General features: G+C 33.5%; 1 protein-coding gene across 2 annotated transcripts in view; it reads right to left on the bottom strand.

Moving 5' to 3' along the window:
• LOC115212810 (folylpolyglutamate synthase, mitochondrial-like) overlaps positions 1-15472 on the bottom strand; it is a 41792-nt gene that overhangs the window by 12199 nt on the left and 14121 nt on the right. Inside the window, exons 3-10 of one of the 2 annotated variants that reach the window (XM_029781530.2) lie at positions 14129-14247; positions 13604-13709; positions 13223-13462; positions 11388-11465; positions 9900-10044; positions 6937-7035; positions 4774-4871; positions 2074-2126 (exon numbers count right to left, since the gene is read on the bottom strand). In XM_029781530.2, the coding sequence (XP_029637390.1) occupies positions 2074-2126; positions 4774-4871; positions 6937-7035; positions 9900-10044; positions 11388-11465; positions 13223-13462; positions 13604-13709; positions 14129-14247 (938 nt within the window). The remainder of the gene's footprint in view (positions 1-2073; positions 2127-4773; positions 4872-6936; positions 7036-9899; positions 10045-11387; positions 11466-13222; positions 13463-13603; positions 13710-14128; positions 14248-15472) is intronic. The other variant, XM_036501473.1, reaches the window with a different exon arrangement.

Below are 15472 nucleotides of genomic sequence, written 5' to 3'. Positions count from 1 at the left end.
TACTAAGAATGCATTTGGCAACTTGAAGATCCATCCGCCACATGTGATAGACTGGCGGTTGCACGGACACAAAAGCAACATTGTTATCCTCATTCCATAAACAGTGATTAGGGTCTGAAAGTTTACCCCACTATAGTGGGTTACACCATGGTTCCTCTGCAGAAGTAGGAAGAAAGAGTGAGAGAAAGTTGTGGTGAAAGAGTACAGCGGGGTTCACCACTCTTTCCCCCCCCCCCCACTGCCGGAGCCTCGTGGAGCTTAGGTGTTTTTGCTCAATAAACACTCACAATGCCCGGTCTGGGAATCGAAACCACGCTCTTACGACCGTGAGTCCACTGCACTAACCACTGGGCCATTGTGCCTCCACTCCAGCTGCTGTTGTTACTGGCAGCTACAGCTGATACTTCTTTTACTGACAGCCACTCCTGCTACTACCATCCAACAGCAATCCAAAAAAATGAAACACAAACACCATGTGATTTTTCTAAGTGAAATGTAAACTTCCAGAACTTGTATCATGAAAGATTTATTTACTTTATTTCAGCATAACTAAATTGATTTTTTTAATGCTATTGAAACCAGTAACATATTTTGATAGAAATGTAAATACTTACTTATATCCATAACAAAGTTCACAAAGCATTTTCTTCTATTTGTTTTTTAATATATATATATATGTTGTATTTATTCCACCATGCTGCAAAAACTTTCCTTTGCTTTCCTTTGTCACTCTGACATTCAGAAATGCAGTGAGTCAATGATGGGCCTATTACAAACTTGTAACCAATGAGAATATTGTTCACAAAAGCAATATGTAATTCAGAAATTGTATGCAGAGATGGTGTGTAATTTTGTGTGTGTGTGTATGTATTTGTATTTGTGTGTGTGTGTGTGTGTGTGTATGAGTGCATGTGTATGCTGAAATACATGAGGGTGTGTATATGTTTTAAGTGCATGTGGATATATATGAAAATTTATGGGTATTTATAATTGTGCACAAGTATGCATATATATATATTTTTTTTTTTTGTATATATATATACGAAAGAATGTATGAATGCGCATGAATGTGTGTGACAGTAAGTGAGAATGTGTGTGTGTGTGCATGCTTATAAGTGTGAGACACATTGGTAGACAGTATTTTTCTGTACTTATATGTATGAATGAATGTATGTGTGTATTAGGCATAGAGGAGAGAATTCTAGAAGGAAAACATGAGCAAGGATCAAAAGAAAACCAGAAGGATAAACTTCTGGAAAAGAGAGGGCCAAGCAGAAAATTAAAACAATTCTGAGTGATTACTATAATGACGAAAGAAAGAAGGTAAATCCTTTGGATTGATTTAACTGGAGATACCACAAAGATTAACAGTTCTGAGGAACAGAAGTGATTATAACAGAATTGAAACAGTAACTAGTATTGGAGATTTTAAAAAGATTTACTATGTCAAATTCTCAGCTTAAACTTATGATCTAGGCACAGCAAGCTAGTATCTTACTTATTCAGCCACAACATAAATCTGGATTTCAGATGTCAGAGATGTCTGGAGATTATTATAAAGTGAGAGACTTTGTACAGCAGTGCAGAGACTTCAACCTCTGTCCCACAGATGAGTTGTCTCCTCTTTCTACTTTTTGCACCACTGCTACAGTGATATTTGTTCCTTGATGGTAGCTAACCTTGTACCATCACCACTCAGGTGCTCCTAACTCATATCTCTTTTGTCACCCAATTTCTGTTCAAAAAGGCCAAACCTTAATCACCTTAATTCAAGTTCTTCCTTCCTAGTACACCAGTCCTCAAGATTTCTTTCTTTGCACGTTTTCCCTGGAGCCACTGGTTTTCAACTGCTCTTTTAACTACATTGGTTTCAGCACTTTTTTGAAATCCTGTGAAAGCCTGGACAAACCCTTTCCATACCAAGCAAATACAAAATAATACTGAGCCAGGTAGTTTTAGTTAGGATTGAGACCATATCAGGAGGTCGCCCAGAAAGAAACTTACCTCTTTCTCTGTGACAGTGCAGAATATTGTATAGAATATGGTAAAATGGAAGAAAATTTCAGAACTTACGATAAAGATCTTATCTCTTCAGCAGATCTTTTCTTAAACCATTCGCAACACAACTACAAAATATGTAAGAAAACCAAATAATCAAAATAAGCATATATATCAGAATACATAACAAAAATACATTATGTACAAAAACCAAGTAACAAACCAGAAAACGTTTCAAACAAATAATATTGTATTTCATTGAAGAAGTGAATTAATGACAGGTATGGATTGATTAATCCACGCAAGATTAGAATGACAGATCTACTGAATTGTTTGTACTCAAGTGCAATTTTTTTCCTTCTGTGGGACAAATTTGGCGCCTGTGATTGCTCTTAATACATGCATTATTTTACTTTCTTTACTGTATTCTGTTTGAGATGTCAGACTGAGTCTGTGTTTTGTGAGAGAGAAAAATGTATGGGTTGTTGATGCAAAGAATGAGTCTTTCCGGGATTCTCTGAGGTGGGCATAGCAGAGTGCCAGGCTTTTTTAAATATTATTTCAGTTGTGTTTTTATAAAGCTTTATAACTATTGTGATTTATGAAAAGTCATTGAACTTTTATTTTAAATGTTTGTATTTTTAGAGCATTGTTATGCCCTAATATAGAATGTGTTATTGGTGACAGTTAAGGTGCATGGCTTAGTGGTTAGAGTAATCAGCTCATGATTGTAAGGTCATGAGTTTGATTCCTAGTGACATGTTGTGTCCTTGAGCAAGACACTTTATTTCACGTTGCTCCAGTCCACTCAGCTGGCAAAAATGAGATGTACCTGTAATTCAAAGGCCAACCTTGTCACAGTCTGGGTCTGTTGAATCTCTTAAGAAATATGTTAGAAGGCACACTTGTCTGTAGAGTGCTCAGCCACTTGCACATTAATTTCACTAGCAAGCTGTTCAGTTGATGAGATCAACTGGAACCCATGTTGTCTGACAGACTGCCAGTTATTCAGTTATTAGTGACATCTATGCACTAGATGCATGATATTCTTTATGTTATGTTGCTTAATGCTTATCTGAGTGTAATCAGACATTTAAGATGACTGATGTTGGGATTGTAACAGTGTTTCTTGCACTGCAGTAATGTGAATATTGTGTATGAATTTGAAGCTTGTTCACACCAGGAAGGTGTTTTTAGACTGTTAATATTGTGGTAAATTTAGATATTTTGTGTTGTGGTAAAATAGTGTAAATCTGCTACTTTAGTTTGCACTGTATATTTTTTGTGTAAATGCTTGAGTTTCTTTTACAAAATTAGTTGTATTTTATATGAGAGTGGGTGGATAGACTTGGGAAAGAAAATAACAGCAATAATTCTGGTTTACCTTGTTATGTTTTATAAGTTAAATAGGGAGAAAATTTAATATGTAAAAGTTTCATTATGAAAAACAAAAATATAATTCTTAGGGTCACTATGTATTTGGTGGCATGTAGTATCTCTTTATCTTATACATAAATGACAATTTTTGTTTGTCGATTTGTCTTTTACCATCTTGCTGCCGACACCAGTGGACCAATCTTGATGAAACTCTGCATACATGTTAAACTAACATCTAGTTCAATTATAGGCTAATTGGATTTTAATAAAAATTTATAATGGGCCCCCAAGGGGGCTTGAGCTATTATTTGATAAAATGAGAAGGGTGCAAAGAGTGATAGTGTGAGAAAAATGTAGTGGCATAGTGAGTGTAGCTAATATCAGGGAAAGGGAGAACAATGTTGTGTAAGCAACAAATATGGAGTGGCAGTGGGATGATAACGTTAATACAGCTGCCATTCATAGATATACAAGTGACACTGCATACATACTTTCGTAAATACCTAGATACATGCATACACACACACATTATACACACACACATGCACATAACTAACTTTTAAAATGCTGAGGAAGAGAAAGAAAGGTGGGTGTGAGGAATACGTAGCTTTAAGGAGAGAGGGTATAGGTGGCTTTTCTGCTGCTCATCACAAAGAAACACATACACAGAGACACTCACATACATACATGTATACAAACATACACACATGCATATATACACACATATGTCTACTATACATCATTTTAAACTCATGATTACCTGGATATACATTTGTAAATGTGTGTGTGTGTGTGTGTCATGTCCTATAATTGTCTGTCTCTCTACTTCTGTAGGGTCTTCCCTGTTGCTGTCACGCATTGTGAAATTTTAAAATTATGTCAAAATTTTCAAATTTGGTATATTGAAATAATTTTCCATGTCAAATCTATTTTTGTTATTTATTTGTTCTAGAAAAATTACAGAAAAATGTTACTGAGGTTCAAAGTTTAATCAATTTTACCTAACCAGAAAACAAGATTTGGGAGCTGACATTTTCTGCATGATAGCTGTCTATCACAAAATGAAAGCAAAATCATTATGAGGAGGAATTTTTATTAAACAAATGAAAACAAAGCATTATGACAACCAAAGTTGTGAGAACTTATGAAATTTTAATAAATTGTAATGAATAAAGTCATGTGAAATGGTTGAACAGACATGTAAATAATTTAAAAAGGTAAAAAAATTCTCCACGATGTTTTTTGCAAAATATTGCACAAATCTGTCCAGATCAAGAGGCCAATCCATTGAGGAAGGCATGGTCTGACATGGAATAAACAAAACTTTATATTGTAAAAATTGCCCAGCAACAATGGGCTATTCAGCTGGTATTGAATAAAGAAAGCAATTCAACAAACCATTATACTCTCTTCAGTGTGTGCACCATCAAGGTAATATGTTATGTTGTGTCTTTTCACAATCTGAACACGTCCCAACCATTGGTTTGATGTGAGAGCTGGGAATTTTTGTAGGGAGATATGAAAACAGCAGATGAATATAAGTGGAGAGAAGGTAATATATAAATAGAGATATGTGAATATTAGTAGAGAGATGTTTACATATGAAGAGTAATGTGAACATCAGTAGATATATGTGAATATAAGCAGAGAGATGTGAAGGCACAAGAGAAACATAAAGATTGTAGTTAACATTTTTCATTCAAAACCATATTAGTTATATCATTTCTGTACACATAAGCACACAAACACACACAATGGTTGTGTGTGTGTGTGTGTGTTTATATATATAAACAGCAGTAAAGAAAGATTAATAAAAAGGTTAATAAAACAAGGTATTCCACTGTTAGATAATATCTTAATGAAAGGAACAAGGAATAGACTTAATTTCCTGGTGACATCTTGGGTATCAAGACTGACCTGATAGTAATGATAATCCTTCTTAGACTTTATGTGAGATTAGTCTAATACTCAAAGTTCCAGTCATGTCACACACTGCCATGTTGGTTCTGTACGAAAATTACCATAAAAACCCATGTAATTTACATACCTGTGTAATTTACATAGGTGATTTTCAGGACAAAAATTGTTAAAAAAAGCTTATACTCATGTAAAATTTGCACCCAAAAGTTTTCAGAATTGCTGATATGGCCAGAAGGAAAAGGTTTTCAATTTAGTTGTATTTAGCATAATTTTACTTATTTATAATTAGATTTTATTAATTGATCAATTATAGATAGAAACCAATATATAGGAATGAAACAGTTTCTCTAACCATTCAAAACAATTGTAACCTTGAATAAAGTTATGTAACAATAATATTATCTTTGTTTTTTAATTTAATATAATATAGGTAGCTAATTCACAATTTTACAACCTAAAGGCAGAAATATATACATCACTAAAGTGACAGAGAGCAATAATCAGCACCAGTATTGCTAGAAATAAGAGCCAAAACAACTCAATCACCACAGAAGCACTATCTTAACTGACAAGGGAGGAAAGCTCCCTACAGCAGCAGATATAGCCAGATCATCGATGATTTTGCATTTTGATGCTTATGCATCTTAATGCTCATCAGTGGCTCTCACTGCACCTAAGGTTAAACTCAGCTCACCCTGTCAGTTTATAAGATTTCCATTGAAATCATACACTGATTTCAGGAATTGTATGGTTTCAACAGAAATCTTATAAACTGAAAAGGTGATCAGAGTTTAACCCGAGGCATGGTAAGAGTGACCAATGAGCATTAATATGCATAAGCATCAAAAAACAAAATCATCGATAATCTGACTATAACTGCTGCCAAAGGGAGCTTGCCTCCCTTATCAGTCATCAAGATAATGCTTCTGTGGCTATTGAGTTGTTTTGACTTCTCTTATTTCTAGCAATACTGGTGCTGATTATTGCTCTCTGTCACTTTAGTGATGTATATATTTCTGCCTTTAGGTTGTAAAATTACGAATTAGCTACCCATATTATGTATATATATAATATATATATATATATGTAAAACTCCAAGAAAGTTAGGGTTTGTGAGTCCAACCCAATAAGGGACAATATCTATCCAATATACTGTTGGTAGAATACCCAATTATTAATACACAAGTGTTTTTTATTGCATTGCAATTAACTTACCAAGTGTATTAAATGGGTGAAGGTAAAGAGATATTTTACCATTAATTTATATTGCAAATAAGATTGTTTTGAATGGTTAGAGGAACTGTTTCATTCCTATATATTGTATGTATGTGTGTGTATGTATGTACATATATATATATATATATATATATATATATATATATATATATATATAATATATATATATATATATATTTATATTTACACACATACACATTACACAGACACACATGCACAAATTTATAACTATGTATGCACATGCACACAAATACACAGATAATATATATGAACGTATACATGCATATGTCCATAGATGCATATAAACACACATGCATATGCACTTATGTACACATATAGCTGCATATACACACAGTTTATTGATATAATTATAGATGAATCTGAGAAAAAAAAAGTTCCAAGTACCTTCAATTACTCTATCAACATCTTCAACAACAGGATGAAGAAAAGGAATGGCTTCTTCACTGTCTACAGATTCTGCCAATGCAACTTCAGAAGTTGTGTCTATGGTGAATAAAACAAAATTGAGATTAAAATTCCTCAGTTATTGTTCCCCTCACACCCACTTCAATGTAAATTTAAGTATTTTTGTTATTGATATGAGTGAAATTTGTTCATAACCAGATATGCTTTTACAGAATATTTGAGATGATTGACACAGGTTGTATGACAGTGATATTCATTTACAACTGTCATAATTCCAAAGACAATAATAAATACTGAATCGATTTAACAAGACCTTTTCTATAAAATCTGACTTCATACCTGATCAGAAGCAATAATTTTAGAATTAATTGTCTCATGAAATTAAAATAAACTAAATTTAAATAATAAGTGAAGCAATGATGTGATGTAATTTTATGTTAAACCCTCATGAAGAAGTTAAAACTGTAACTAACAATAGATTTTAATTTGAATCTCAATCAATAAGGCACCAAGCTAGATCATTTAATATTGATTTCTTTTAACTGAACACAAAACCTGATTTTTTAGAGGAAGGTGGAATAGGAAAGTGATACATCAACGACTACGAACAAAAACAGTAACTCTTTTATAACTCCTACATTTCAAACAATGATACTGAGCCAGTTCTATATATTGATACAATGCCTGTGTTTTCTAATTGATTTTTAAAATAATGAGGACTCAAAAAATTTTAATAATTATTTTCCTTATTTATTACTCAATTAAACTGAAATTTGGAACACTACCTGGTCATTGTGCGGTATTATTGGAGTCTATGCTAATGCAATTATTTGGATCAAGTGTCCAGTCTAAGGTTAATCCTCTCCTTCATTAGTAAGAAGAGGTTATTCTCTAAGGAAGCCAGAGACTTGAATATAGTATACAAGTATAGCAATAGATGCAGACATAGCTGTGTGGTTAAGAAGTTTGTGTCCCAACCATGCATGGCACTTAGAGCAACTTCTACAATAGTCCCAGACAAACCAAAGCCTTGTGAGTGGATTTGTTAGACGGAAACTGAAAGAAGTGCACTGCATGTGTACATATATGTGTGTGTGTGCATGAATGCATGTTAATATATGTCTTTATGCAAATGTGTGCGTATTTGTATTCATGGCTCCTTGTCTTGACAACATGTAATAGATATAAATGAATGCTACAATCATGCAAAATGTAAAAACATGTCCAACTATTGGGAAAAGCATGAAGATGGGTGACAGGACATTTTCCACAACTAATCCTGCATGACCCATGCAACAAAAATGTAGATATTAAAATAACAATGATCATGATCATAATACTTTTAATATAGGTGGTCTAAGGCAAGTTTTGATTGAATGTGTTAACAACATAAATGAAGTACAATAAAGGGCAAAAAGCCAAACAGATCCATGATGATCATGACACAGAACTCTTAAACAGCTATATCCATCAAGCAATAAACAGATATTGCAAGATGTTTTATAAATTGGTTAATCAGAAACAGAAAGACAGTGTCCATAACATTTTCAGGGTCTCCTGAACTTGTGAGACCAATGTGACTGATATTCAGTTACAACATCTATGAGTTAGTAGTTTTAGAGAAAATAATGTCGGTAGGGATAAAATTGTAGGGACATACAAAATTTAGGCACAAGAGTGGCTGTGTGCTAGAAAGTTTGCTTCCCAACCCCATGGTTTTGGGTTCAGTCCCATTGCATGGCACTTGGGCAAGTATCTTCTCCTATAGTCTATAGTTCCAGGCCAACCAATACCTAGTGAATGAATTTGGTAGATGGAAACTCACCATGTATATATATATACTTATATATATAAAACTATCATCAACATCATCATTTAATGTCCATTTTCCATACTGACATGGGTTACACAGTTTGACTTGGATTGGTAAGCTGGAGAGCTGCACTAGACTCCAGTCAGCTGTTTTGGCTTGGTTTCTATAGCTGGATGCCCTTCCTAAAGCCAACCACTTTACAGAGTGTACTGGGTGTTTTTACATGTCACCAGCATGTAAAAAGGCACAGGTGTTTTGTGTGTGTGTGTTTTATTGTCTCCTTGCTTTGATATCATATGATAGTTGTAAGCAGTGTCATTGTTTTCTAATCTTCTTTGAAAGTATGTCTAGTCATGATAAAATATTATCTTACTTGAAAACAAATGAGGATTGGTATCAGGAAGAGCATCCAGCCTGGATGTTAAAATGATAATGATGATGATATACAAGTTTTGGAGAGGAAGGATTGAAAAAGTTGTCCATGGCAGATGAGATACAGCATTAGCTCTGAGAAGACACTTAGATAGCAGCAGCATTGCAAAATTGACAAATGGTTTGTTAGCTTGCAGTCACGAACTCAATCCTACTCCCTTGAAAAAGAACCTGTTGAATAATGTAGGGCAAGGTATATTATTTTTGAAAACAGGATAATCAGTTTGAATACCTTTGTTAGTCTGCCTGATCATGTTAAATTATGTTACGGCTAAGCAATAAGCAAAAGAAGATCATCAGTCTAGCTTTCAAATCAATAGGACTGGTTACTTATTGATGGGTATTTCTGATTAGAAAAAGACAAAAAAGTGGTTCATTTGTCAGACAACCGAGAAATTAGCTAAGGAAAGGAAATCGTTTAATCTTCACTAACTCAATCACTTCACCACTCTCTTATTCTTTTAACAAAGACATGAAGGCCACACATTTTGGGAGAAGGTACAGCCAAGTAAATGAATTTTAATACTTCACTGGTATTTATTTTATGTTTGCTGGAAGGAAAGTAAAGTTAATGCCAGCAGGTTATGAAATCAGAATGTAAATTCAGTCACCTTGTCCAGTGCTAAACTATTTGCAGTACTCAACACTGTCAAATCCCTGAATATCAAAAAAACTTTCAAAAGGAAAACAAACTAACCTCTTTTCCTACGGTCCATCCAAATCCTGGATAACTGAACGGCTAATGTCATATTTTCAAGCTCAAGTGGTTCTTTATTGCAAAATACAGGGTTCTCTTTGAATATCTCATAAGATGAAAATGGTGGGCTTAAATACAAACTACACTGAAAGAAAATCATACAAAATACATATAAACATACACAGTCAGTTAGGTGGACTGAGTTACTCAAATATTTTGAAAAATATTGTTGAATTTTTAGACATCCATATCCAAAGATTCATCAACTGTTCATTAAATTTTTACTAACAAAAGATAATTCCTTATTCAATGAAACCAGTGATGAGCTACATTTGCAACAAAGAATGAATTGAGTTGAAAATGTATAAATTTTAGATATTTTATTGTTTTATGAGAAAGAGAATCTAAAATTTCAAGCTAAATGGTAGATTTTCCATATTTGCTTTTCGTTTACCTTATAAATGTCTTACTAACATATCTACGGTGGTGCCAAATATTTGATATTTTTTTTATTGAAAAGAGAATGTAACTTTCATTCTCACAAGTTAACAAGGAAGTTTGACCCTGATTAACTTTTATTTTAACCCAAAGAAGAGTGTGATGTAAAACATGGTTTTTTGAAAAAGATAATTCTGAAAAACAACTCCAGCTTCAAGACACTCAAATTATTGATGGCAAGAAACTATTGGACTAGTAAGAATTTGATTATTCTTTTCAATTTAATAAAAAGTACAAGTTTAAAACTTATACCAACAACTTTGAACAGATGTTCAAGACATTATAAAAAAATTTGAAAACTCCAAAAATAATATTTGTAATACTAGATAGAAAAACTATTGGTATGGAATCAACAAACACACAAAATATTCCTATCTAATAATAAATTAAATACATATAAAGACAAGATGAATGTTGCTTTCCCCTGACAAAGCTCCACAGGGAAATATTTCAAATCATCATTTTAATTTTAAGATCATGAAAATTAAGACATTTTATTGAAAAAACTTTGATTCAAGTTACCCTCATTCAAAACTATGATATCATGCAGACATGTCAGAAGTGTTACAACTAGTCTTGGACACGGATGAAACTAGAGAATTATTCTATAGAAATGCTTTGAGAAATAAAAATCAAGCAACAAACAATCAAAATTTCATCTAGGCAAATGCCTAGCTTTCATTCCAATATTTTAATTAGATGACAACTAAGTTTATCCACGATTAGAATACCAATCTATTCTAGAAGATGTTTCAAGAAGGCCTGGTATTCATTCCTAAAAGAACAACAGAGAGATGAAGAATGAAGCCTAAAGATACAACGAAACTCAATATCTGCAAAACAAGTAATCCACCCACTCAAGATTTTGTGAGAATGCATATGATAAATGTATTTGTTTATGTGTGTGTAAACAGTAAGATAATCATATTTTATTAACTTCACCTCAGATTCATAAGCGTCAACATATTAAACCATTTCTAAAATTCTTACGTTCTTATTTGTAGCAGTCTGCTTCAAAATTTTCATGGCATCTTCCTTCTGAGGAACAGTAACAGCAATGGAACCTGGCTGTATACAAATCAGAATATATGAAACAGTTCTGATATTTTACAATATTTTTACAATATTTGAAAAACAAAACTGACATTTCTACTTACAATTTACTTCTTTCAAATAATTTAACAAAACATTAAAAGATCTTCGATCAATACAGAAGTATATGTGCATGCATAGCAACTTATGTTGGACATTTAGCTAGAGCTGAATATCCAACTAAATATCAACTCTAGATAACAATTAATTGATGGAACAGACATTTGTGAATTAGTATGTCTTTATAAAAATTGTTTCCCATTTAGAAGTATGCCTTTACAGAGATGATGGCCTGAACATATCACACCTCTCTAATGACTCCACTCCAGATAAACTCAGGCAAAAATATATATCTTTATAATATTAGATTAGTCTGTAACAGGATCTGGTATCGGTATCACTGAAAGGGTGTCGACCCGATCCCGTCACATACAATTTAGTTAGATATAACAGACGAAGTTAGGTTATCGGTGAAAGACAGCAGTTTGTTTATTAATCGCGATGGTGTACGTATATCTGATGGGAAAACGACAGCCGAATGAGTCTGTGTCCCTTAGGGGGTCAGTTTCCCGCACATGCGCATGGGGAAGACTTCCGGTGGCCACTCGGAAGTAGTCCCATTCTGCGCATGCACGCTGAACCTTACTCAGTAGCATCACTACAAGTCTAAAAATCACAATCAACATTAATATTAAAACTGTCGATTTTCTGAGCATTAGGTTTTAAATAATGGCAAATACCTTCCCTATATAAAACTCAATGAAAAGTTTCTGTGTATAAATTAACTGCCTAATTTCTTAGTCTTTAAAAAACATGGCCAGTAACATTTGTAACTATATTTCTAACACCTTTTTTCATGAAGAATCTTTCAACCATACCTCTAATTAATGCTATAATGCTTAAGCAGGGACAAAATACTTTGCATACAGCATTCAACAATTCACATGCGAGTTATAATAGGAGGACAATAAGCCAATTAAAATCTTTTTTTCTTTTTAGTTCAAATGCTATTTCTAACAGTAAAAGTATTTCTATATATAATACATCAGCACTTTCTTTCATAAACAAACTGTTTAACAAAAATACAGTGAAACAGTTAGTTACACCAAAAATTTTGCTATTTCAATACCAAAGATTAATGGGAAAAAATTATACAAACACAAATAGATGTAAATTTCATCTGTGTTCTTTGCATCTCAAGGATGATATAGACAGAAGCTGTATTGATTTTACAGCTAATTTATTTAAAAACTGATACAAGGCTCAATGGCTTGAGCCTTACAAAGGAGATGACTAAGGACCAAAATATCGGGCACCTTGCTGTACTTGAGAAGACTTGTTTGCCACAGCAGAATTGATAGCAGCGTTGGTGCCAGATAAAAAGCACTGGTGCTGGTGTCACATAAAAAACCACCCAGTACACTCTGTGGAGTGGTTGGTGTTAAGAAGGGCATCCAGAAGTAGAAACCATGCCAGAACAGACAATGGAGCTAGGTGCAGCCCCTGGCCTTACCCATTCCATTCAAACCATCCAACCCATGCTAGCATGCAAAATGGACGTTAAATGATGATGATGATGTTTCATCTCACATAAATCCTGTAACAACAGATGTGCTTTTGCCACTGAACCGGAGGAGGAGGAGGGGAGGAGATACATATTGGATATAGTGTCTATTCAAAAATACCTTGCTAAAAGCCACTCTAAAAAAATTCAGTTGTTAGGTTAAACTTACCTTGAAAATACCAGCTTTATGTGCTGCAATGCTCTCCAAAGTATTACCAAGTACATTTACGTGGTCAATACCTAGATGTGTAATTCCACATACTACTGGGTTTTCAACAATGTTAGTACAATCATAAAGACCACCAAGGCCAACTTCAATGACTGCCACACTAACAGCTTCTTTGTGGAAGACATAAAAAGCCATAACTGTTAGCAATTGAAAATATGATGGCATTTGTTCATTTTTCTTCTAAAAGAGAGAAAATTTTTATTATTAGTTGGTTGAATTTCAGTTAAATTTGATTAGATCAGGGATTTAAAAAAGCATAAAAGACAAATGTGTATAGAAGAGAATATTTAACAATATAGATATAAACTAAAGATTTCTTACCAATAACAGGTTATAGCAAATCCAAAAATATTTTGTGAAATCCCCTTTTGATAGAGGAACTCCATTAATACGGATTCTTTCACGAACTTCAATCAGGTGTGGAGAACTGGAAAAAAATTATACCAGAGAAATCAAAACTGGAAAGATGTAGATAATACAAATTTGATTAATAACCTTTTATCAGATAATCAATTCCACCCTTATTATAATAATAGCACTGTTGCACTGTCTTCTCAAGAATATATATATATATATAAACTATGATAGCATTTATGATTTTTATTCATCTCATTTGATGTGAGTATTCAGACATCTTACTGCAAGTATATTGAAGTGCTTGGTAATAGATGCAATCCCAATTTTTGCTGAAGGAATTATATAAGAATATGTAATATATGAATTCTAAAATCTAAGTCTTCTGAATCCTAAAATCCATATAGCCTTAAGAGTTTCATATGTAGAATTGATAATAAGCAGTTCTGAAATATCCAGGTGTAAAGAAAATAATATGCTGTTTATACTTACCTGAAAAATCCTGTTTTCTGACCTTTATTTCTAAGAATACATTCAGTGTAGAAACAAGTTGATCCCTTTCCTTTAGTACCAGCAACATGGATCACAGACAAATTGTCCAATTCTTTTAACTAGGGGGAAATAATTTAATCATATTTAGTGTTAAAAAACACAGCTTTCTCATAAGTTTATCAGATTATAGTGTACCAAAGGCAACATATACTACTGCTTGTTATGATATCACATACCAGGTGCCAATAAGAGGTGATAGGTCACATGTGAGACCGATGTTATAAAATCTTTACAGTTAAACAATACTAGATACTACTAATAACACATACATTTGGATCAGGACATTACAGAAAGGATTTTAACAACTAGTCTTGATAACTGGTAAGAACACATGGAATGCAGACAGGTTTAAACAGTTTTAATAATAATAATGATGATGATGATGATGATGATGATGATGATAAAATTATAAAGTTGTAAAAGCACGTTAAGCACACCATTCGAGTGTGATCGTTACCGCGACGCCTTACTAGCACTTGTGCTGGTGGCACGTGAAACATTTGAGCGAGGTCGTCGCCAGTGCCGCTGGACTGGCTCCTGTGCAGGTGGCACGTAAAAAGCATCATTTGGGCGTGGTCGTTGCCAGTACCACCAAACTGGCCCTCATGCCGGTAGCACATAAAAGCACCCACTACACTCTCGGAGTGGTTGGCGTTAGGAAGGGCATCCAGCTGTAGAAACTCTGCCAGATCAGATTGGAGTCTGGTTTGCCAGACCTCAGTCAAATCGTCCAACCCATTCTAGCATGGAAAGTGGATGTTAAATGATGATGAGGAGGAGGATGATGAATATGAAAAATAATACTGTTTTAAATTCAAATGCAATTTATTATCACCTATCTAAATGTGTAGGTGGTGTGGGTGTGTATAAATATGTATATATATATATGTATCTATATATATATATATATATATATATTATATATATATATATAATAAATTAATAAATAAATAAAATTCTCAAAAAATAGCGTTCGTAAAAAATTTTTATCTCATTTGGCTTAACAGCCCTCCTTGTTTGTGTTACTGTTATTCTCCGTGTCCTGTCTTTTACTGTTTATATTTTGTACTGTTGTTACTGTCCTGTTTTTGTAACCATTTTTACCCCTCCGCAAAAAAATCTCAAATTTTATTTAATTTGATTTTCGCGGGAAGGAAAGTTTCATTGAAGTCATGTATCGCCTTGACCGTCGAAACGTGGAGTAGATGAAACTAAGACGACTGAAGAAAGGGAATTTTCCTCGTTTTGTATGTCCTGTACTCTATTTTTTCGTTGTTTAAAAAA

Source organism: Octopus sinensis, linkage group LG1 (assembly GCF_006345805.1).
Source record: "Octopus sinensis linkage group LG1, ASM634580v1, whole genome shotgun sequence".
NCBI classification, from domain to species: Eukaryota; Metazoa; Mollusca; class Cephalopoda; order Octopoda; family Octopodidae; genus Octopus; species Octopus sinensis.
Note: the sequence above shows the minus strand (reverse complement) of the source record. Positions and strands in the feature narration are given on the sequence as shown.